The sequence below is a fragment of the Somniosus microcephalus genome, chromosome 12, assembly GCF_052327205.1.
Source record: "Somniosus microcephalus isolate GS21.2 chromosome 12, FLI_Smic_1.0, whole genome shotgun sequence".
NCBI lineage: Eukaryota > Metazoa > Chordata > Chondrichthyes > Squaliformes > Somniosidae > Somniosus > Somniosus microcephalus.
Window position 1 is genome coordinate 28,836,836 of NC_140998.1, and position 22,114 is coordinate 28,858,949.

Here is a 22,114-nt window from a genome sequence, read left to right on the forward strand (position 1 = left end):
GGAGCGGAGCGATTTGATTGGCTTTCTCTCCTGTCAATCAAAATCGGGGGCTGTTCCGCAAGGCGTGAAACGAAGATCCGCAATGCACAACCTGCGTCACATGATCGGATCATCCGGAAAAAAAAGTTTTTTAAATTTCAATTTTTAAAAAAAAAATAGCGGTCATCTTATATAAATGTTTAACTGCTCAAGTATTCCAATTAATTTTCGCTCATTTTGAAGCAGTCACCGGCCGTACCACGATCACACGGCGGGGGCACCAAGTCAAACAAAATGGAGCCCGGGGAACAGGAGCAGCGGTCGGGAGTCAATGGCGCTGCTGTTGGCCAGCTCCCCTCTGTTGTTATTTACCAGGCCCTTCCCCTCTCCGGTTTTTAGGGTGGGTGGGGTTTGGATGAATCCGCCCAGGGGGTGGGAGGAGGAGGCGCTCGGCGCTCGGGTGAAGCGGGGGAGGGGGCTGGCCGCCCGAGCGCGCTTTTTAAGCCGCCCCGACTTAAGCCCTCCGCTGCTCCCTTGTCCCCTGTCAGCCCGGGCCGAGTGATGGTGATGATGGAGGAGGCCGTGTGGTGTCGGCTGCTGGCCGTTTTCCTGGCGCTGGCGGCTCTGTGTGGGGCTCAACCGGTGAAGTTTAGGGACTGCGGTGAGTGAAAGGATCGCCCCCTTAAAAAAAAAAGCGGAACGAAACTGGTATTCTTTAAATATCAATTATTATATCAAGTCTCTAAAGGAAAGAACTTGCATTTTATAGAGCGCCTTTCACAAGCGAAGGTGTTACCAGCAAGCCAAGGCTGGCACCTGTATCCGTTATTATTTTTATAATACATTTGATTCTCTTTTTCTACTAAATGGTAGAATTCATATTTTTCGAATGTAGTAAGAGTTTAACTTTCTGCTTAAAATCAGAATTTGTTCCTGAAGTTAATGTTTGCCACCTTTTGAAATATGTCTGTTTATAGGTACTGAAGGTTTTTGGGCACAAGATGTGAAGTAGAAATAATTATATTTCTCTTGTGCTTAACTGGATTGGCATAATATCTACAACTTTTTAAATCTTGGGCTCTTAAGGCCTTGAGCAGTGACTTAATTGAACAGCTAGAAGTCAATTTTAGTTATAAGCAACCTGTTTGATGGGGTTATTTCTGTGCAGGATTACATTTTTGTGGGGGAGATTTTTGTGGGTTACTGCCAAACTTCAGAAAAGTTTCTAGTGGGACTCTCGAGTACTGAACAAATTCTTAGCTTCCAGAGCCCTGTAGCAATAAAGATCTGAAAAGTGGGTGAGTTAACACTTGAACTCAGAGTTCTCCCTTTTGTTTAGGCTTTTTGCAAATGAGAGATTACTGTTGAAGTTGCAAGCTCACACTATTTTTTAAGTCACCTTGTTTAAAACAACTTTGACTACTCTTGTGCTTCTGTTACTAACCCATTATACTTGCTTGAGGTTTAGTTCCTGTATTACAGTCTTGTGACTGTTACACAGTGGCTCTGTTTCCTATCTTTCTTTGTACACTGCATATCATGGAGCAGCATCCATGAAAATGTCAAACTCCTGAAAGATTAACAATTTTTCCCCATCCCCCTCTCCACATAGGACCTTTGGGGATGGGAGAGGGGATGGTGTTCATTGAAAGGCTCATTTGCTTCTAGAAATAGCCTATTATCAAAACAAATTGAATTGCTATTTTCTATAGTGTCTGTGCTTTACCTGCTATGCAGTAATCCATACACTGATGCATCAAACTCCTTTCATCTGTACAGCTGTCTAGGTTCTGTGACATTAACTGTCCCTTGTATTACAGGATCTGCAGCTGGAAAAATTATTATCGTGGATATCACCCCCTGCCCCTCTTTGCCATGTGTACTTCGCAAAGGACAATCCTATGCTGTGAATGTTACCTTTGCCAGCAGTAAGTGACTTGATTTTAAAATGCAAAACTGGAAAAGAACAAACCTTTCCACACAGTCTGCTAGTTCTTGTCTTGGGACATTTTTTTTTTTTTAATTCTCAAATATGTCTATGCAAAGCTGAGTGTTGAAAGCTCAACATTTTATATATACTGGCTTGGCAAATATCAAACACTAAATTAATTTAACTTGCTGTTTGACTGTTGTAAGCCTTTCTGCTTTTAAGGGTTATTTCTATAATGTGTGAGTTGCAGGGATTTCTCGTTGCAGGCCCCTCCATGTATATAGGGCAGCTCAATTGATGTGTAGCTTTTGTATGATGGGAGAGATCTGAAAATGCCTCGGATGAACAAATATTTAAATTGTTTTCACTCCAGATGCACCCTGTGATGCCTTTTATACATTAAATGGACTATATAAAATGCAAGTTGTTATCTGAAATTATTCTGGAAATGCACCTGGGTATTCAATTATTTTTTCTGATCTTCCTACTTGGCATGTAGGATGAATATTTGGTGCAAGAAGAAATGTGACCCTAAATGGATTGGGATGTATGAAGGGAAATATAGTAAACAAAACTGTACAAATCCTGTAGTGAAAAGTGAGGGAAACGGGCTCCTCCCAAAATAATCAGACAGCACTGGAAAAGTAAAATGATTATCGAAGGAAAATTGGAGAAGTCACTAGTAGCATACCACTCTGTACAGGAGGTTCTAAAAGTTTGATTGGACGTCCTAGTCTAGCTGCAAAGGCTCAACCAGTAAATCCCAATGGATGGTGTATATACTGAGTGTAGTAAGAAAAACTCTGGATGAAAAGGAGGAAGTTTTAATCTGCATCTAGCTGTCATTGGCCTGAGTGCTTGAGCAATATTTAAAAAAAAATATTCTAGGTTAATATAACTGTAACCAACAGCTAGGAAGTACAAATCAAATCAAAAAATCAAATCAAATCAACTTTTATTGTCATTGTTAGTGCACAAGTGCAGTACAGCGAAATGTAGGCTTGCGGCTCCCGAGAGTGTACATTTAGATTAAGACATTTAAACATTCAACATACATTTGGCTTGTAATACATTAACATAAACATAACCATAATAAAGTGCATTGGCAGATGTGCAGGCTTTAGAGTTTATTTGTGGAGTTCAGTAGGATGACAGCCCTGGGAAAGAAGCTGTTCCTAAATCTGGTCGTACGGGTGCGAATGCATCTGTAGCGTCTCCCAGATGGCAGGAGGGCGAACAGACTGTGGCTGGGGTGGGTAGGGTCTTTGATGATGGACCGTGACCCCCGTAAACAGCGTTTCTGGTATATGTGCTCTATGGTCGGTAGCCGGGAGCCGGTAATGCGTTGGGCAGTTTTGACTACCCGCTGCAGGGCTTTCCGGTCATAGTAGCTACAGCTGCCATACCATACTGTGATACAGTTCGTCAGGATGCTCTCTATTGTGCAGCGGTAAAAGTTAGAGAGGATCAGGGGTGACAGGTTACATCCCTTCAGCCTCCTTAGGAAATATGGGCGCTGCTGGGCCTTCACCAGAGAGGAGGTGTTGAGGGACCAGGAGAGGTTTTCCGTGATGTGGACTCCGAGAAGGCCTGCTGACACGCTCCGTTGTCTCTAGTTTGTGCTTGTCCCTCAGGTGCTGACGTGGCAGAGAATGGGATTATAAGTGGAACCCTGTGTTCTACTCTTTGCCTGTAACTTATTTTTTAATGTGACGTTGTTAGTCCTGAGTAAACAAGAGCTAACTGTTGCAATTTGTCTTTCTTCAGAAACATCAAGTCAAACCAGTATGGCTGCAGTCCATGGTATCGTGAGTGGAATTCCACTTCCTTTTACTATTCCTGACGCTGATGGTTGTAAATCTGGGATTCGGTGCCCCATCCGGAATAATCAGAACTACCACTACATCAATTCCTTACCAGTGAAAATGGAATACCCTTCAGTAAGTGTCATCATAATAACATGCCTTGTACCTAATTATTCTGTGGTCTACAAGTTATTTAGCCCTGCTATCCATTCCATGCAACGTGAATGTGTGTTTTAACCAACTGACATAAGGTTTGTTTACAAAGACACTCCGAATGCAGGATGGTCCATCACTGTAGCCTACCCAGTGGAATGTTGTGCAATGGATTTTATTTTTTGGAGGTACCTGTACCCTTCTGTGCACTACAGGAACATAATTTTTCAGCTAGCTGTAGGATATTTGATTGATTCAGAAGCTGACTGTCTAGCATCCAAATAATGTGGCTGACCCAAGAAAGCTGTGCTTTGAGTATCACTTTGACAACGATTCAACTAGCTCTTGACAAGTCTTCCATATTGGTGATGCACATTTTGATGTTGCTGTATTTCTCACCTGTCTGAGCTGGATAGAAACTGCAAAACCACACCGCTGCTACAACTGACTCCAACCAGATCACCCTGCCCTCAGACTGGTGTGAAAGAGAGCTGCATTTCTGAGCTCACCATTACCTGCAGGTGCAAAAAAAAAAAAAAAAATACCTGAGAAGCTACTGATGGTCCACTTGTTCTTGATGCACGAAAACTGTATCGTTGGTGGCACTACTCTGCACAACTGAGCAGTTGTGTGACCAATAAAATGGAAAGCTCCAATGGGCAATTAACATTGCTTTAACTTTGTCGGCTTAACTGGTCTTTGCCATATGTTTCAAAATCTTCTCAAATTGAGCTTTCATGGAATGTGATATTGGGAGGAGGGGGGAATGGTGAGCAGCCTTAACTTCTAGCACAGGAGTATCCAGACTCTTTGCTTTGCAAGAAGGCTCACAGATATGTAATCTGTCACAGTAGAAAACTCTGGGAATACTTCAAGTGGAAAATTTGTTTCTTAGCTGCAATATAAAGTATAGACGTAAAAGTTCTAGCACATAATAACAAGTGGACCCCTTGGACAGTGTAGTGAACTTTGCTCACTGCCACGAGTGCCTGCTGGCTGTCTTCTTGCCACTGGTTCTCTTCATTAATCTGCTGGTACTTGCTGTCTGCTGGTACTTGCTCTTAACATCTGCTAATAAATTAATATCCACAGGGCTTGGATTTTGTGTACCTGGTCGATTGGAAATCTAGGTTCTAATCCACCAATACGGGACCAATGATTTTCCAATTCACTGGCCCAACAAAAGTAAAACAGTGGGAAGGAATGCACTTTTTTTTTTAAAGCCACAAGTGGACTGTTCTGATTCAGGAACCAGGGATTTGCAAGCCTGGAGCTTGCAGTTTAGACACCCCAGATCAAAATCATTGATGTATAGCTGGACAGCAGATGAATGGTGACTGGAATACAGTAGCTAGTGAATGAATCGGTATAATGTGTAAACTGTACTCTTAGGATTGGTATGAAATGGTGATTTCTAACTTTTATTAATTGAACTAGTGCTTTGAGATGCACATGTGATACACTTTTTGATGACTTAAGGTGCGTGTAGTTTTATAAAACCTTTAACTTTATAATTTTCCCTTCCCCCAGATTAAATTGGTGGTTCAATGGGAGCTGAAGGATGAAAAAGACAGAGACATCTTCTGCTGGAGGATCCCTGTCCAGATTTCCAGCTAAACTAGATCACTGATTAGCTACTGTAACAGTACCCAAAATGCATTTTATCAACTGTAGCCAGATGGCAGTTTCTAGATACTGTACATTAGAGAAGAAATTCAGCTGAAGTGAAGCAAATGTGAAAAATACTTTTTTGCATTAATTTGTCAGTTTTGAACCTGAATTTCTAGACTGTGATTGGTCCTAGTCTTAACACTAGGAGTGGTTTTGTAAACTAACCTGAGTCGATCAATAAAGATGTGAATTACAGTTGTGTGTGTTTTAAATCCAGGGTTCTGTAGGAATTGGGATGTTTGAGTAACCATTTAAAGATGTGATTGCACTGGAGAGGGTACAGAGATTTACCAGGATGTTGCCAGGACTGGAGCATTTTAGCTATGAGGAAAGATTGGATAGGCTGGGGTTGTGTTCTTTGGGGAACAGAGGGGGCTGAGGGGAGATTTAATTGAAGTGTCTAAAATTGATGGGTTTAGATAGTGGACAGGAAGGACCTATATTCCCATAGCAGGAGACCAATAACCAGGGGGCATAGATTTAAGGTAATTGGTAGAATGATTGATTAGAGAGGAGTTCAGGAACACTTTTTTACGCAGAGCATGTTGGGTGGCTGGAACTCTGCCTGAGACGGTGGTAGATACAGAAACCCTCATTGCATTTAAAAAATACTTTGATCTGTACTTTAAGTGTAACCTACAAGGATATGGACCAAGAGCTGGAAAGTGGGATTAGGCTGGATAGCTCTTTTTTTGGCTGGCACATGCATGATGGGCCGAATGGCCTCTGCTGAAAAATTTCTGATTCTGTGCAATCATTATGATTTTTAAACTGAGGGATGTGTTTGTTTAATGGCTACCTGAGATAGATATATATAGTGACCTTGTATGCAGTTGAGCAGCCTTCGATCTAGTTATGCTGCCTGGCCTGAGTGTTTCCAGCATTTACTGTTATTTTAGATTTCTGGCATCAGCAGTATTTTGCTATTGATCTAGTTATGGAACTGGCTACTGATGAACTTACCAAAGGAACTACCCTCTGCTGCCCTGACTATATGCCTCATTTTTCAGTGTGCTTGCCTAAATATGTTGGCTCTTTTTGTTGAGGCTTACACCCTCTTCCTTCTCTTCCCCGCGTGCCCCCCCCCCCCCCCCCCCAAAAAAAAATTACAAAGATATTGCTCCAATGACTTAGTGGCCTCACTATAATTGTGATTGTTCCTTCTACCAGTGGGAGATTCTGGAACAGTACCCATGGATTGGAGGGTAGCTAATGTTACCACACTATTCAAAAAAGGTGGTAGAGAGAAAACGGGGAATTATAGACCGGTAAGCCTGACATCGGTAGTGGGGAAAATGCTAGAGTCCATTATAAAAGATGTAATAGCAGAGCACTTGGAAAACAGTGACAGGAGTGGACAAAGTCAACATGGATTTACAAAAGGTAAATCGTGCTTGACTAATCTACTGGAATTTTTTGAGGATGTAACTGGTAAAATAGATAAGGGAGAACCAGTGGATGTGGTGTATTTGGACTTGCAGAAGGCTTTCAATAAGGTCCCGCATAAGAGATTAGCATGTAAAGTTAAGGCACATGGGATTGGAGGCAAGGTACTGACTTGGATAGAGAACTGGTTGCCAGACAGGAAGCAAAGAGTTGGAATAAACGGGTCTTTTTCCCGAGTGGCAGGCAGTGACTAGTGGGGTACCGCAGGGATCAGTCCTTGGACCCCAGCTATTCACAATATATATAAATGATCTGGACGAGGGAACTAGATGTAATACCTCCAAGTTTGCAGACGACACAAAGCTGGGTGGGCGTGTGTGCTGTGAGGAGGATGCAGAGAAACTCCAGGATGATTTGAACAGGTTGGGTGATTGGGCAGATGCAATATAATGTGGATAAATGCGAGGTTATCTACTTTGGTGGCAAAAACAGGAAGGCAGATTATTATCTGAATGGCAATAGATTGGGAGAAGGGGAAGTGCAACGAGACCTGGGTGTCCTTGTGCACCAGTCACTGAAGGTAAGCATACAGGTGCAGCAGGCGGTTAAAAAGGCAAATGGTATGTTGGCCTTCATAGCGAGAGGATTCGAGTACAGGTGCAAGGATGTCTTGCTGGAGTTGTACAGGGCCTTGGTGAGACCGCACCTTGAGTATTGTGTGCAGTTTTGGTCGCCTTATTTGAGGAAGGATGTTCTTGCCATGGAGAGAGTGCAGCGAAGATTCACCAGGCTGATACCTGGGGTGGCAGGAATGACGTATGAGGAGAGATTGGGTCGATTGGGCTTATACTCGCTGGAGTTTAGAAGAATGAGGGGATCTCATTGAAACTTATAAAATTCTAACAGGACTAGACAGACTAGATGCAGGAAGGGTGTTCCCGATGGTCAGGGAGTCCAGAACCAGGGGTCACAGTCTAAGGATAAGGGGTAAGCCATTTAGGACTGAGATGAGGAATTTCTTCACCGAGAGTGGTGAACCTGTGGAATTTTCTACCACAAAAGGCAGTTGAGGCCAATTCATTAAATATATTCAAGAAGGAGTTAGATATATTTCTTAAGGCTAAAGGGATATGGGGAGAAGGCAGGGATAGGGTACTGAGTTTGGATGATCAGCCGTGATCTCATTAAATGGCGGAGCGGGCTCGAGGGGCCGAATGGCCTACTCCTGCTATCTTCTATGTTTCTATAATAGTGGCCATGGTGTGGAGATGCCTGAGTTGGACTGGGGTGGACAAATGTAAGATATCACACAACAGCAGGTTATAGTCCAACAGCTTTATTTGAAATCACAAGCTTTCAGAGCGCTGCTCCTTCGTCAGGTGAAGTGGAGAAATGCATAAAGACACAGCTTATATAGTCAGAGAATAATGTCAGATGTTTACAGGTAATCTTTCCGACCACCATTTATCACACCTAGGCAGAGATAATCACAGCAGTCAAAGGTGTGATAAATGGCGGTTGAAAAGATTACCTGTAAACATCTGACATTATTCTTTGACTTTATAAGCTGTGTCTTTATGCATTTCTCCACTTCACCTGACGAAGGAGCAGCGCTCTGAAAGCTTGTGATTTCAGATAAAGCTGTTGGACTATAACCTGCTGTTGTGTGATATCTTACATCTATAATAGTAGTTTTGCCTGCTACAGGCGGGAGAGGGCGGGGCCAGTGACGCGATGGGGTGGAGCTAGTGGCGCGGGGGGGAGGATGATTGACAGGGGGTGGGAATGATGGCGGCCTGCCTGATCAGCCATTTGCAGCTGTTTTTTTTGTGGTCTGCACATGAGCGATTGGGCCTTGCCTCCTGTTCCCCGGGTGGGCGGGTGGACTCTGACGGGACCGCCTTGTCCAGCTCGGGGAGGGAGTGAAGTGCTGTGAGGGCGCGGAAGGATTGCAGCCCGGCACCGTCCGAACGACAGCGCTGCTTTTCCCCCTGTGAGCCCGGGCCCAGCAGTGATGATGATGATGGAGGCCGTGTGGTGTCGGCTGCTGGCCGCCCTCCTGGCACTGGCGGCTCTGTGTGGGGCCCAGCCGGTGAAGTTTAAGGACTGCGGTAAGTGGTGGTGGGAACCATCAAACTTTGATCAGTTACAGTTTTAAATTATTTTTAAAGTGGATTTGATTCCTCATTCTTTCTTTCACTAAAGCTAAATCTCTCCCCTGGTTTATTTTTGAAATGTATTAAGTGTATATATACTGCTTTCTGCTAAAATCAGAATGTGCTCTTGAAGTTGATGTGTGTCACCTTTTTTAAAGCTTATATACACACGATCCGTGGCATTGAGGTGGTTTGGAGAGGTGTTTAAAAGGGATTTGTTAACTTCTTCTCCAACAATTTTAGTTTCACTTGGTTCGACATGGCATCTAAAATGCTTTCTGTTTTCCTCTGGTCTTTGTTGCATTCGTCATGGAGACTGACTTGAACGGCTACGTGCTAATTTTTTTATTGTGATATGCGAGTGGTGTGATGTTGTGACTCATGTTCATGTGGCTGTTGTCTTTGCATCAAGTGTTCATTTCCCCCCTGGCTCTGAGAATGAGTGGTTTCATGCGGAATCGTGATTAAAAGTGTGTGGGTTCTTGAAAGACTTGAGAAGTTTCTGGGTGGGGCCACTGCCGATAGTGCCAACCAAGTACTCTGGATCAGATTACTGAGTGCCAAACATTCTCTGGGTGTTCAGACCTGTATGAATAAACAGTTGGAGATAAAGGGAATTATTGAACTAGGTCTAGCTACTGACATTGTAAATCCAATCTTGCCATTTTCTTCAAGCTTTTTAAGATTCTCTTGCAAACAAACTACTGGTGAATAAAGTCATGGGAATTTACAGTACTGGAAAAGACTATTTCAGTCCATTTGACTGCCCTCGGTGTCTCATTCTTTTAAGACCCTTCTTTAAATTCACCCGTATTACTGTTGTACTTCAGCTATACTTGTATCACTTTAGGCAGGAGAATTAGTGCGTTGCTTATCTTGCAAGTGGTAGCGCATTTGACTGTGGGCTTTCTGATTGTCAGCCTGATAGTGGTAACACTGTTCCTTTGGAGTCAGAAAGTATGGGTTCCAGACTCATTCCAGGACTTGAGTGCCTAAACTAGACTAACACTTCAGTGAAGTACTGAGCAGGTGCTGGATTGTTCAAGTGTTGAAGATCTTGTGGCACTACTGAAGAAAAGCAGGGAGTTACATAGAATTACACAGAATATACAGCACAGGAGCAGGCCATTCGGCCCAACCAGTCCATGCTGGAGTTTATGCTCCACTCGTGCCTCCTCCCATCCTTCCTCGTCTAACTCTATCAGCCTAACCCTCTATTCCTTTCTCCTTCATGTGCTTATCTACCCTTTAAATGCATCTGAGGGACATCGTGCTCCCACTGCCACTGGATGCCAAAGAATTGACTTTCTGAACACGGCGCTGTAAAAATAGCTGACGTGTCCCCACGGGGAGTAAGCATTCCATTGTACTAGGACATATGGCAAATAAAATTGAATTGAATCTAGGCTATTTGCCTCAACTACTCCCTGTGGTAGTGAATTCCACATTCTCACCACTCTGGGTAAAGAAGTTTCTTCTGAATTCCCTATTTCATTTCTTGATGGCTATCTTGTATTGATGGCCTCTAGTTTTGCTCTTCCCCACAAGTGGAAACGTTCTCTCGGTGTCTACTCTATCAAAACCTTTCATAATTTTAAAGACCTCTATTAGGTCACCCCTCAGCCTTCTCTTTTCAAGAGCAAAGAGACCCAGCCTGTTCATCCTTTCCTGATAGGAATAACCTTGCAGTTCTGGTATCATCCTTGTAAATCTTTTTTGCACCCTCTCCAGTGCCAGAACTCTACATAGTACTCCAAGTGTGGTCCAACCAACACTCGCTACAAGTTTAGCATAACTTCTCTACTTTTCAATGATGTCCCTTTAGAAATAAACCTAACATTCTCCCGGTGGGCTGATGTTCACCTGTCTGTCACCCAGCAACACCACAAACCAGATGATCTCATTTGAAAACAGAAAAAGCTGGAAATACTCAGCAAGCCAGGCAACACCTGTGGACAAACCACAGTCAATCTTTCGGGTCTAAGACCCTTCTTCGGGACTGGGAGGAAGACTCTTAGACCCGAGATGTCCTGAGAAATGGCCTTGGATCTGAAATGTTGACTGACTTCTGTTTATCCACAGATGCTGTCTGACCTGAGCATTTCCAGCTTTTCTGTTTTTGTTTTCAGATTTCCAGCATTTGCATTATTTTGTTTATCTCATTTGCAGTTTGTGGGACCTTGCTGTGTGAAAATTGGCTGCCTCGCTTGCCCACAAAACAATAGTGACGGCACTTCGAAAGTAATTAATTTAAATGAAAGTGCTTTAGGATGCCGTAATGCCATTTTTTTCAAATAAAGTGCTTTCTGTTATCAGCCCTTGGTATTTGTTCAGGTTTGGTTCCTGTATTACACAGTTGTGCAACCGTTACACAGTTGCTGTGTTTGCTGTAATGTATTGTGCAAAATCTCAAACTGCGAAACAGGAAAGGTTAAACAGATATGCAAGTAAAACCATAAACCTTTTTTATAGCCTTTTTAAAATTTCTCTTCCTTCCCTCTTTCAGTGCCGAATACTTCCAGTCCATGAGAACGATGGAGTAAACTGTACAGTATGTCATTGGATTTGCTTTTGGCAGTATGATCCAGACTGTAATAGTAAACATGTCATCCACCACAAGGTAGATCCGAGCTGTGCCACTTGCAGAATCTCCTGGGTGCGACAAAAATAGGAAAAAATTCAGAGATTCCTCTCTGAAATTCCGAAGCTGATCAAACTCCAGGAGACGGCAGCGATTGTCATTGATTACAGCTAGCCCTCCACCTGCCTTCTATCACCCAAGATGTCCTCCTTTTCTCAGGAACTCACCCAGCTCTCTTAAAAGTGCAGCGATTCCATATGTGCAACACCTTTTTTTGAAGGCGCTATTCACATTATTTCAGACCATGCGGCACTCTCTGTCGTTGCTGTCCATGCCTCTGATTATGGAACCATCTATTAAAATGACATTAATCTTTTCCCTAGCCATTTTCCCCTCCACCCTTTTCACGTAGCCCCTTTCACCTTGCTGTCAAAACATTGATCAGGACCACCCACTTTCTTCTCCACCCCCTGCACTTCTGTTGCTGTCCTCCCAACAACTGGAAAGCTGCAGGAAGCTTGGACTTTCCCCCTTTCCTGTTCCTTCTGCAGATCAGCGTTCACCAACCAAAATCGCCGACTAGCTTCAGGCATGGCTATGGTGACACCGTTATAGCCACGTGCATTAAAACGCTTTACACAATGCAGGTAAATGTACTTCATCTGTATATGTACTTCACAAACAAGTACCACCATTCAGGGCAAAACTTTGCAATCTTTCTCTTTCACCAAAGTTTGGAATTCTGGCCTGAATTTATCGGACACAGCACAGCCGAGTGCGTCTCCTAGGTTTTTGTCCAGCACTTGAAAGAGGTACTTCAACTTCAGCAGATTGATTGCTGAGAATGTTGACTTGCGCCAGACCAGCCCCTGCTCCCCATCTAGAAGGTGGCTGGATGCTGCTTGCCCTTTGCTGTGACGTGCCCTGTTGGAGCTGCTCATTATTGGTTGGGCTTGCTTTCTTATGTTGGCCTGGAGGGTTATTCCAATTGGTCTAGCTGACAGCTCCCCTAATGTTGCTGGTACTGAAGTCCAGCGTAGCCACCTGTGTTGCACAACATTTTAGCAGATAATCAAAAAGCAGTAACCGAAGAAGTAAAGCACAAAAGTTAAGATATAAAAAAAAACCCTGCACATTCTGCTTATCATTTTACAAACAAACTGTGCAAATGAGTACTGCGATCATCTGTCCAACGATGGTGTCCATTACTCACTTTTTATTTATTCTTTCTCGGGAGGTGGGTGTCGCTGGCAAGGATGGTAGTTATTGCTCATCCTCTAGGTGCCCTGAGAAGGTGTGCTTTCTTCTTGAAAGTGGGTTATGATCATGATTGAGTGGCTTGCTAGGCCACTTCAGAGTCAACCACATTGGTGTGGGATTGGAGTTGCATATAGTCCAGACTGGGTAAGGATTACCTTCCCTAAAGGACGTCCGTGAACCAGTTGGGTTTTTACAACAATCCAATGGCTTCATGGTCACTTTTACTGATACTAACTTTTTTCCACTTATAATTTTTAAACTGAATTCAAATTCTAAAACTGCCATGGTGGGATTTGAACTTGCATTCTCCACATTATTAGTCCAGGCCTCTCGATTACTAATCCAGTAACATAACCACTACACTACCATACTATCAAAAATGCAATTGGCCACATGTAGCAAACGTATTGAACAACACTGCAGTAGGGTGATCACCCACTCCATAAACTCTGTTTCCTCACTTGAATATCTGCATGACCTGGTGTGATCCAGAAACACTTTAAGACCTCCCTGATGTTGTGTAGTGCAGAGAGTTGGGCTCCAGCTCAGCAGTCTTAGTCTGAGGATCCAGGATGTCCGCACTCATTCTCTCTCTATGTACCAGAAGATTCCGGGTTTGTTCACTGGGTTGTACTTGCGTGATCTCGACTGGCAGTGGTTAAGGTGCTATCGTTAACTATCCCAAGGGTGCTGAGACTGGGGAAAGTCAGCAACAATTCCCTGACTGCTGTCCAATGACTCCTGCTGGACAGTCCGTACAGATAGACATTGGGTAAGGACGGGATCAGAATAATGCTGTGCCCTTCAAAATGGAATAGCTTGAGGCCGCTCACGCTCTAGGTGGCTCTATGAATTTTGGTCACTGTAACCTGCTGCATGAACATTGAACATTTAGGGTTGAGTGTCAGAGGGTTGCTTGCGCCCACAGTGTCAGCCATGGCTCAGTGGGCAGCACCCTTGCCTCGGAGTCAGAAGGTTGTGGGTTCAAGTTCTGCTTCAGAAACATCAGCACAAAAATGTAGGCTGACACTCCCAGTGCAGTGCTGAGGAAGTGCTGCACTGTCAGAGGTGCCGTCTTTTGGATGAGACGTCAAACCGAGGCCCCGTCTGATCTCAGGTGGACGTAAAAGGTCTCACGGCACTTTTTTTCTCTTCTCTCTTTTTTTTCTCCCTCTTCTCCTTTGCCCTCCCCCCTCTTCTCCTTTGCCCTCCCCCCTCTTCTCCTTTGCCCTCCCCCCTCTTCTCCTTTGCCCTCCCCCCTCTTCTCCTTTGCCCTCCCCCCTCTTCTCCTTTGCCCTCAATTCAATTCAATTCAATTCAATTCAAATCGCTTTATTGGCATGACAAGGTACATCTTATGTTGCCAAAGCATCGAAAAACATTCATGGTTGTACACAAAAATACAGATCTATCCATACAGTGTATAAACAGATATATCCCTGAGTATAAATATACATTCATATAATTTGTATATACTCTTTTCTTATATTTAGTGGTTGTCCTCCCCCTCTTCTCCTTTGCCCTCCCCCTCTTCTTCTTTGCCCTCCCCCCTCTTCTCCTTTGCCCTCCCCCCTCTTCTCCTTTGCCCTCCCCCCTCTTCTCCTTTGCCCTCCCCCCTCTTCTCCTGTGCCCTCCCCCCTCTTCTCCTGTGCCCTCCCCCCTCTTCTCCTTTGCCCTCCCCCCTCTTCTCCTTTGCCCTCCTGTTCTCCTTTTCCCTCCCCCACCACCTCTCACTGTCAGCTTTGGAGCACACTCCAACAAGTGTTGTTTTCCATTGCCCTCTTCTGCCAGTTTGAATGATTGAGTGTGATCACCAGTTTAGCTTGCAGATACATGATTGATGCCTCTTTTTTTTAAATCAGCGTGACCCTGACTGCTTCTCCATGTTACTCGACGCTTCCAGACTAATGATGTTGGTTTTAAATCACAGTAAAAGTTGCAATAGGAATATACTTGGATCCAGTAGATGCACAGTTCACTTAATTATGAATGTAATGAAATGATATCACTGCAATTTCCTGCTTTCGAAGCAGGATATTGTTTTGTACATTATTACTGTTGCTCAGTGTCGGGCAGCTGTTACATTATTAAAGCTCCTTCGAAGACTGGATATTTCCCCCGTCAGACCACAAATAACTTGATGTACTGCTACCGTCTGCAGAAACACCTGGAATGAATTGGCACTTTTGTTCTTCCTGGGGTGTTGCAGCTTGGTGTAGACTTTTTTGGGGGGATGGGGTGGGGGGGGGGGGGGGAGTGTCCAGTGCAATCGCTGGCATGAATGGTCAGTCTACCCACTCTTGTGACGTGCTGTGCCAGTCTCCTGCCCTTGCAGCAGTGGCATTAATCTGTGCAGACATTGTCTGTTCTCTTCGGATGACATTGCTTTTCTTAACGTGCCAGATTCCTAAATTTCCTCGTCATCTGCGAGTGATTCCCCTGTGGGGTTATCTTCAACGGTTACATCTGCCTTCCTACTGAGCATCAACTGCACACATCTATCAAATCATTTATTTCTGAAATAGATGTTTTCTGAGGAGCTTCTGAAGTAAGTTGAGGAACCAGCCTAGAACCGAGACACCCTTAACATTTCACGTGATGGCTTCGTGCTTTAAAACTGCTGCTGTGCAATTACAGCGGAGTCATGTGAGAAAACTCGTTGCTGGTCATTCTCCGAACAGGAAAGCCTGTGGTGGCGGTTGGGGGGAGGAGTATGAATTGAAAGATCTAGCTGATTCTAGAGATAGCCTATTGCTTTAGGTAATTTTCCATTGTGCTATGTAGTTCATCCATATACTGCATCAAGCTCCTGTTAATTGATCTGCGCACCTCTCTGGGATAAGTGATTAACTCTCTGTTGTGGTTACAGGTTCCACAGCAGGACAAATTACTATCGTGGATATCACCCCCTGCCCCTCTCTGCCATGTGTACTTCACAGAGGACAAACATACGGCGTGAACGTCACCTTTACCAGCAGTAAGTGAGGTTATAATACAAAACTGGAAAGGAACTAAACTTGCTGAGTGCAAATTGTTGTCCTGTTCAGTGGGGCCCAGTTTTACTTCTCCAGTATGTGAGACAGCAGTTTAAACCTCCATAGCTGAGCAGAGAAAGCAGGGTTTCCACATTTACATCTACTGGGTTGGCAAATACCAGACAGTAAATGAGACATTAAGAACTCCATTTTGTTGGACGGTTACTTTTATAAAGTGTGCTCAATCTGCAGGATTTAGGTCCATTTCTAGTTGGTGGCTCCTCCATCTATATAGCATATCTCATTTGATAACGTGTAGTTCTATTATAGTAGAGATACAAAAACACTTCAAACAGACCGACAAATATTAGGATTAGATAAAAATAAAAACACACAGGATGAAAATCTGAAATTTACAAAAGATTTTGGAATGTGCACGTTCAGTATTTGAAATAAAAGTTAACATTATGGGCATGTAAGATAAATAGACATTAAATACTAATAGAAATGTGACCATAACTGGATTAGTAAGATAATATGAAGGGATGTGAGTAAGCAAAAGATGTAGAAATCCTGTGAAGAATCATGTGAGGGAAGAACACCGGAACCTCAAATGTTAAACTATCAATAGCAAAGGGTGATCTAGACTTTGAGAAAAACCTCGATTGCAGTTCCATGTGAAAGGCTGCTGGGGCTGGAGCTAGCGGCTGTCCTAAGTAAAACTTGGAGGTGGGTCGGGAAGGGACTGAAAGAGAGGAAGCACCGGGCGTGTAAGAGTGTTCTTGGGCTAGAATGTTCTACCGACTGGAGTGTTTCAAGGATTGATGCTGGCTCCACCACTGTTTTGGATCTACATAAATGACCTGGATCCGAAATGCAATGTAAACTGGCCAAATTTCCAATCGGTAACCAAGCTGAGGGGGCAGCAGAGTCTGATAAAGCAGCTGGGGAGTTCTGGAAAGACCTCGTCAATATTTCCAAACAGCAGAATTATAGCAGGTGAAACTCAATATAGAGAAGTGCAAGGTCTTTTACACGGGGGGGGGGGGGGGCATGGAGAGAATGTGGGACATAGTGAATGGTGTCAAACTAGGAGGAGAGACGAGGCTGCGAGATATCTGGGAATGATGAGACTCAACACTGTGCAATCATTGCAGAGTAGAAATTATCAAAGCAAACCATGTTGTGTGATAATTGCTAAATCAGAGGACGAGTCTGCAGTTTGTCACCCTGAAGCTGTAGAGCACTCTTGTCTGGCCCCATGTTGAATAGTGGCTTCAGTTCTGGTCACAGAGGCACGAGGAAAGCATCCAAGGCTGTGGTGCGAAGACGAGCTAGAAGGCTGCTTTACTAGTATCTGAGGGCTGGCTTAGGGGGAAAGGTTAGAAAATACTTTAAACCTTGGAAGGAAGCAAATGAGATTGGATATTTTATAGAAGTTAATCCTGAGTAAGGGGACGTAGGTACAAACAAGTTCAAGACTGTAGTCGGGAAGCACTTCAGTGATCAACACTTAATCTTGGGTTCAAATCTCTGGAATCATTCAAGAAGTGGATAAATGCTGTAATGGGGGAACTGTAGGTTTCAATGGCTGGATTAACAAGCTAAACTGAATGATCTTGTTTGTTGTGACATCAGCTGGCCTGATTCTTTTGGGTGTTGACCAACCTGTTCTTACAGTATTTTGTTTATAAAACTTCAGATTATGCAGTCTTGGAAATGGGGTCAAACCAGAGGCGAGCAGACTGTAGCTGTATTTATTTCCACCCTCCAATAAAGTTTTTAATATTTATCGAGGTCGATTACCAAAATTGCAACACCAGTTCTGACAAAGGGTCATCGACCTGAAACGTTAACTCTTGTTTCTCTCTCCACAGATGCTGCCTGACCTGCTCAGTGTTTCCAGCATTTTCTGTTTTTATTTCAGATTTCTAGCATCCACAGTATTTTGCTTTTGCCAGTACCATTTTCTTTGTGTACAGTGTAAATTGAAATCACTGACTCTCAGATAGACTGGATGGAGAAATGCGGTAGCACATTGTCCTGCCCTTTTTAATCTCTAAAATGGAGTTCAGACCTGGCTCCGGCTGATGGCAGTCTCCCCTTGCTGTGCTGTTGCCAACTAAAATGAGTTTGAGATGATTATAACTTCAACTGAAAGGCCACCCCACAAATCTATCCAGCAGAGGTTAGAAATATATCCAGAGAGTAGGGAGATGAGAGTTCTCCTAAAGTGAAGATTCAGGCACATTATTCAAGTAGAATGGAGGGAACTTTAATCTGCATCCAGCTGAGGTATATCTCGTTTGAGTGAAAATTGTTTTTAAAACAACCTTGATTGTTTCATAACTGGCCAAGTGCCAGCTGAAATGTAGCCAGATTCTGGAAAGCGCAAGGGCAGGCCTGGGCCAGTCCTCCCTATCTTCTGCTTCTCCCTCACTCCAAGTGGCGGAGAATGGAATGACATGACCCTGTGCTCTGCTGGTTGGCTGTAACTTTCTTTTAATGTGACCTTAGTCTGAGTAAACTTGTGGGCTAACTGTTGTAATTTGTCTTCCTTCAGCAACCTCGAGTCAGACAAGTAAGGCTGTGGTTCATGGTATCCTGAGTGGAATTCCAATTCCTTTTACTATTCCTAACGCTGATGGTTGTAAATCTGGGATTCAGTGCCCCATCCAGATTAATCAGAAATACCACTACATCAATTCCTTACCAATAAAGATGGAATACCCATCAGTAAGTGTCTTCGTGAAATATTAGAATGCATAATAACATGCCTTGTACTTGCTCATTCTGTGGCCTGTTGAATGTAGGGCTAAATAACTTGTAGACCCAACAACTCCGCGCAGTGTGGGCATGAGTAATAACCATTTGTAACAGGCATTTGTTTGCAGAGATCCCTAGCATGCAGTGTGGGGATCGTCATTCGAGCCTATCCAGTGCCACATTGTTCAGTGGGGATACTGGCTCTTGATGACTTCCATATTGGTGCTGTCATTTGATGTGCTGTTGCTGTGCTTTCCGCGAGCAATACGTGTGGACGCTCTCTCGAGGAGCTGAATAGGAGACTGTCCGCCTAGTTACTCTCTGGCATCTGTTCCAAGGTCTGCTCAGTTTGTGTGCTGAGATATGTTAAAGATTTTTGAACAGGACAGAAACAAAAAATATATGATTCAAAACTGAAGTAGCAGCTATATCTAACTATAACGAGTTTCTTCACACTAAAACACGATTGGTCACTATTTAAGATAACAATTGACCAAAGGGAGGTCTCAAGGAGTGTGTAATTGTGGAGGAGGGGAGGAGGATATCCAATCTTTTCTAGAGTTGGTTGCTATAAAATTACAGTGGAAAATACCTTGTGTATAAAACTCTTGGGGGGAAAAATTCAGTATCGCCCCGTTTGGGCGCCATTATCGGCCGTACGCAAAGTTTAGCGCCTGCCGCTAATTATCGCCTCCGACAGCAAACTTGGCTTTTATCGCCCCTGGAGGTGATTGGAGCGCTAAATCAGGCGCTTCACACCTGTCTTAAGGCGCAAAGGCCGAGGAGCGAGGCGCTACCTCAGAGCGCTGGCGAAGCAAGGAAGGGCCAATCAAAATCAACCTGCAAAGTGCTGCTCAGTACTCAAAACTCCTTCACACAGCGTTGAATCTCTCCAGAAGTCTCTCTCAGAATGTGTGGTGCAAAAATGTCACCGACAAAAAAAGGCAGGAAGTGGTCGCCTTTAAATAGCGCTCCCCAAGTCCCTTTCTGATAGCATAACGCTCCCCTCAACCTGTCGTTGCTAGCGGCAGGCGGTAAGGCAGGGGGCGCCACTCAATATCCGGTCCGGGGCGCTAACGGGCGTTGCGCACTCTAATGACGTCACGATCTGCCGGCGCAGGAGATCGTGGCGGTAGTGTTTAGCGCCGCCGCAAAATGTCTAGTTAATTTTGCGAGCGGCACAAACATCGCCGCACCCGGGCGCGAGTTGCTTTGCGCCCCAATTGGCGCCCTCTTAAGGTGCTAACGGGAGGCGCAAACAACGGAATTTTTCCCCCTTAATGTGCTTCCTAATTAAATATCAGAGTTTATGTTTTGCATGTACAAAAAATGTAAGTCCCCGGACAACACAAAGGCTGCCGACTTTGCTGTTCGGTTTTCTTTTTGGCTAGAGGTGCCTGCTCCTAGCTCACCATTTTTGTTGGCTGTTCCCCACTGGTCGTCTTTACTCTTGCATCTCTGTTAGATTATTTTGTCCTCGAGGCTTGTGTTATGATTCCTATGCCGTTTGCTTTTGTCTTTTTCAACTTTATGGGCCTGGTAAATTTTAAAAAGGGCCAACGTAGGTCCAGATCCATCAATCTGGCGGTATTCTGATCAACTGGGCCTGCAGAGGTCATAAAGGCAAAGTGAAGAGCAGCGAAAATAAGTTTTGTTCCGGCCACAGGCTGGAAAGTTCTGATTCAGGGACCAGGACTTCGCAGGCCAGAAAACTGGAGCTTGTAGTTTGGACACCCCAGGTCAAGTATGATCACTGCTGGATAGGAGATTAAAGGCGAGGTGAATAGTTTTTAATGCATCAGGCCAATTTGTACACATTAGATAAGAGGTGATTCCTGCCTCTATGAAAACATCTTAATGTAGAGGTCACCATTGGAGCTGGTGCCTGACAATGAAATGATTCAATGATTAACTTATTTAAATCGGGCACATGCTAATTAGCTTTTTGCGGTAGATGTGGCAAGTTTTTGTGACTTGTTCTTTTCTTACCCCCCTCCCCCCAGGTAAAGTTGGTGGTTCAATGGGAGCTGAAGGATGACAATAGCAAAGACATCTTCTGCTGGAGGATCCCCGTCGAGATTTCCAGCTAAATCAGATCACCGATTACGAGCTCCAATAACAGTTGATTATTGTATTTGGATATTGTGTAGTCAGCTGTACAATGGGGAAATTCAGCCAAACTTTGTTTAAATGGAGAATATTTTTTACAAAATCTTGCACTAATTTGTAACTTTAGAACATGAATTCTATCATTTCATTGTGACCTGTTCTTGGCTTTAATACTAGGATTGGCTTTGTAAACTAACCTGAGTGGGCCAATAAAGAGATTAACTTACAAGTTGTATGTGTTTTTGTTTTAAATCCAGGGGATGTTTCCATAGTAGTTTAAAACATGATGGTGTTTTGATTTTTAAACCGAGGAATGAACTGGTTTAATGACTCTCAATTCTGAAGCCTCTTTCCAGTTGTTGAGATGCCATTCAAACTCTGCCATGGGCGGGTGGCTGCTCCCAGGCTGTGTACCTGGCTTTTGGAGAGATGAAACAACAAAGTGGTCTGAGTTGACTGTTGTTGCTCCTTCCTTTCAAACTTTCAGCCTCTGCTGTCTGGCCTGACCCACCGCCGATACCTCCCGGCCTGTCTGCTCACCTGCCTGGAGTGCTTCTGAGGCCCCTGGGCACCCACTAGTTTTCCAGCTCACTCACCCAGAGTTATTCCTGGCTCCCTTGCTGCCCATTTGCTCACTGCCTGCTTCAATAGCTACTTAGCTAAGTTTTACTGGATAGGCTCAGTCCAAAAAATCTTTTGAGTTGGATCGTGTTCTTGGTGGCCTCGCTTTCTCTTATCGTGCGTGTTCCCTCTGACCATCTCCGACCTATTCCTTGTACCTGTCACCACCCACATCCCCTTCCAGCCCCACTTCCTTCTGTATCTGCCCCAGGGAAAAAAACACTTGCCCAAGTTGCTTGCAAGTGCACTTTCAAACTTTCAACTGCCTAGACTTTGGCTCTCCATTTGCCCCACTGTCTCTGCAGTTTGTTCAACCACTCCCTCGCGTCCATCGTTGATGCCCTTGTCCCCAGCAAAACCTTCACTTTTTTCCCTATCTGGTCCTTACCCCCTGGTATGGCCCCCATCTTTGCGCCCTCTTCCAAAAGGTGCAAATTTAAGCTGATCTGGTAGATAACCAGATCTGACTGGACCACACCAAGTTTTACCAGGCCTCACGACAAAAACCACTCACTATAGGATTATCATGGAGAGTGTAGGATAACAATCAGCTTCTTTACTTCACTACCACCCATCTCATTAAATCTCTCTCCCTTGCCCCCTCTATCCTTGCCTCACAATAACTGCAAGGACTGCGTGGCCTTTGTTAGCAAGATAGAGACAATCTGTTTGGCTGCCTCTGTTCTAGCCCTGACCCTCTGCCTCTCTCCAGTCCCATGCCT

General features: G+C 44.1%; 2 protein-coding genes across 2 annotated transcripts; both read left to right on the forward strand.

Moving 5' to 3' along the window:
- The first annotated feature begins 73 nt into the window (after nt 1-73).
- LOC147109097 (NPC intracellular cholesterol transporter 2-like) lies at nt 74-5,733 on the forward strand. The gene is made up of 4 exons (XM_086002710.1): nt 74-640; nt 1,800-1,907; nt 3,677-3,849; nt 5,398-5,733. The coding sequence occupies exons 1-4, from the start codon at nt 541-543 to the stop codon at nt 5,482-5,484; spliced, it is 468 nt and encodes a 155-aa protein (XP_085858836.1). The 5' UTR covers nt 74-540; the 3' UTR covers nt 5,485-5,733.
- A 2,991-nt stretch (nt 5,734-8,724) lies between these two features.
- LOC147109098 (NPC intracellular cholesterol transporter 2-like) lies at nt 8,725-21,000 on the forward strand. Its single transcript, XM_086002711.1, has 4 exons — nt 8,725-9,035; nt 15,791-15,898; nt 18,460-18,632; nt 20,666-21,000. Exons 1-4 carry the CDS (start codon nt 8,939-8,941, stop codon nt 20,750-20,752), a joined length of 465 nt encoding a protein of 154 aa, XP_085858837.1. The 5' UTR covers nt 8,725-8,938; the 3' UTR covers nt 20,753-21,000.
- Nucleotides 21,001-22,114: the final 1,114 nt, after the last annotated feature.

Bases quoted from the DNA above. Each gene is read 5' to 3' on its own strand.
- LOC147109097 (XM_086002710.1), top strand. From the start codon at position 541: ATGGTGATGATGGAGGAGGCCGTGTGGTGTCGGCTGCTGGCCGTTTTC. The intron at 641-1,799 runs GTGAGTGAAAGG...CTTGTATTACAG, and splicing joins GGTGAAGTTTAGGGACTGCG to GATCTGCAGCTGGAAAAATT. The intron at 1,908-3,676 runs GTAAGTGACTTG...GTCTTTCTTCAG, and splicing joins GAATGTTACCTTTGCCAGCA to AAACATCAAGTCAAACCAGT.
- LOC147109098 (XM_086002711.1), top strand. From the start codon at position 8,939: ATGATGATGATGGAGGCCGTGTGGTGTCGGCTGCTGGCCGCCCTCCTG. The intron at 9,036-15,790 runs GTAAGTGGTGGT...TTGTGGTTACAG, and splicing joins GGTGAAGTTTAAGGACTGCG to GTTCCACAGCAGGACAAATT. The intron at 15,899-18,459 runs GTAAGTGAGGTT...GTCTTCCTTCAG, and splicing joins GAACGTCACCTTTACCAGCA to CAACCTCGAGTCAGACAAGT.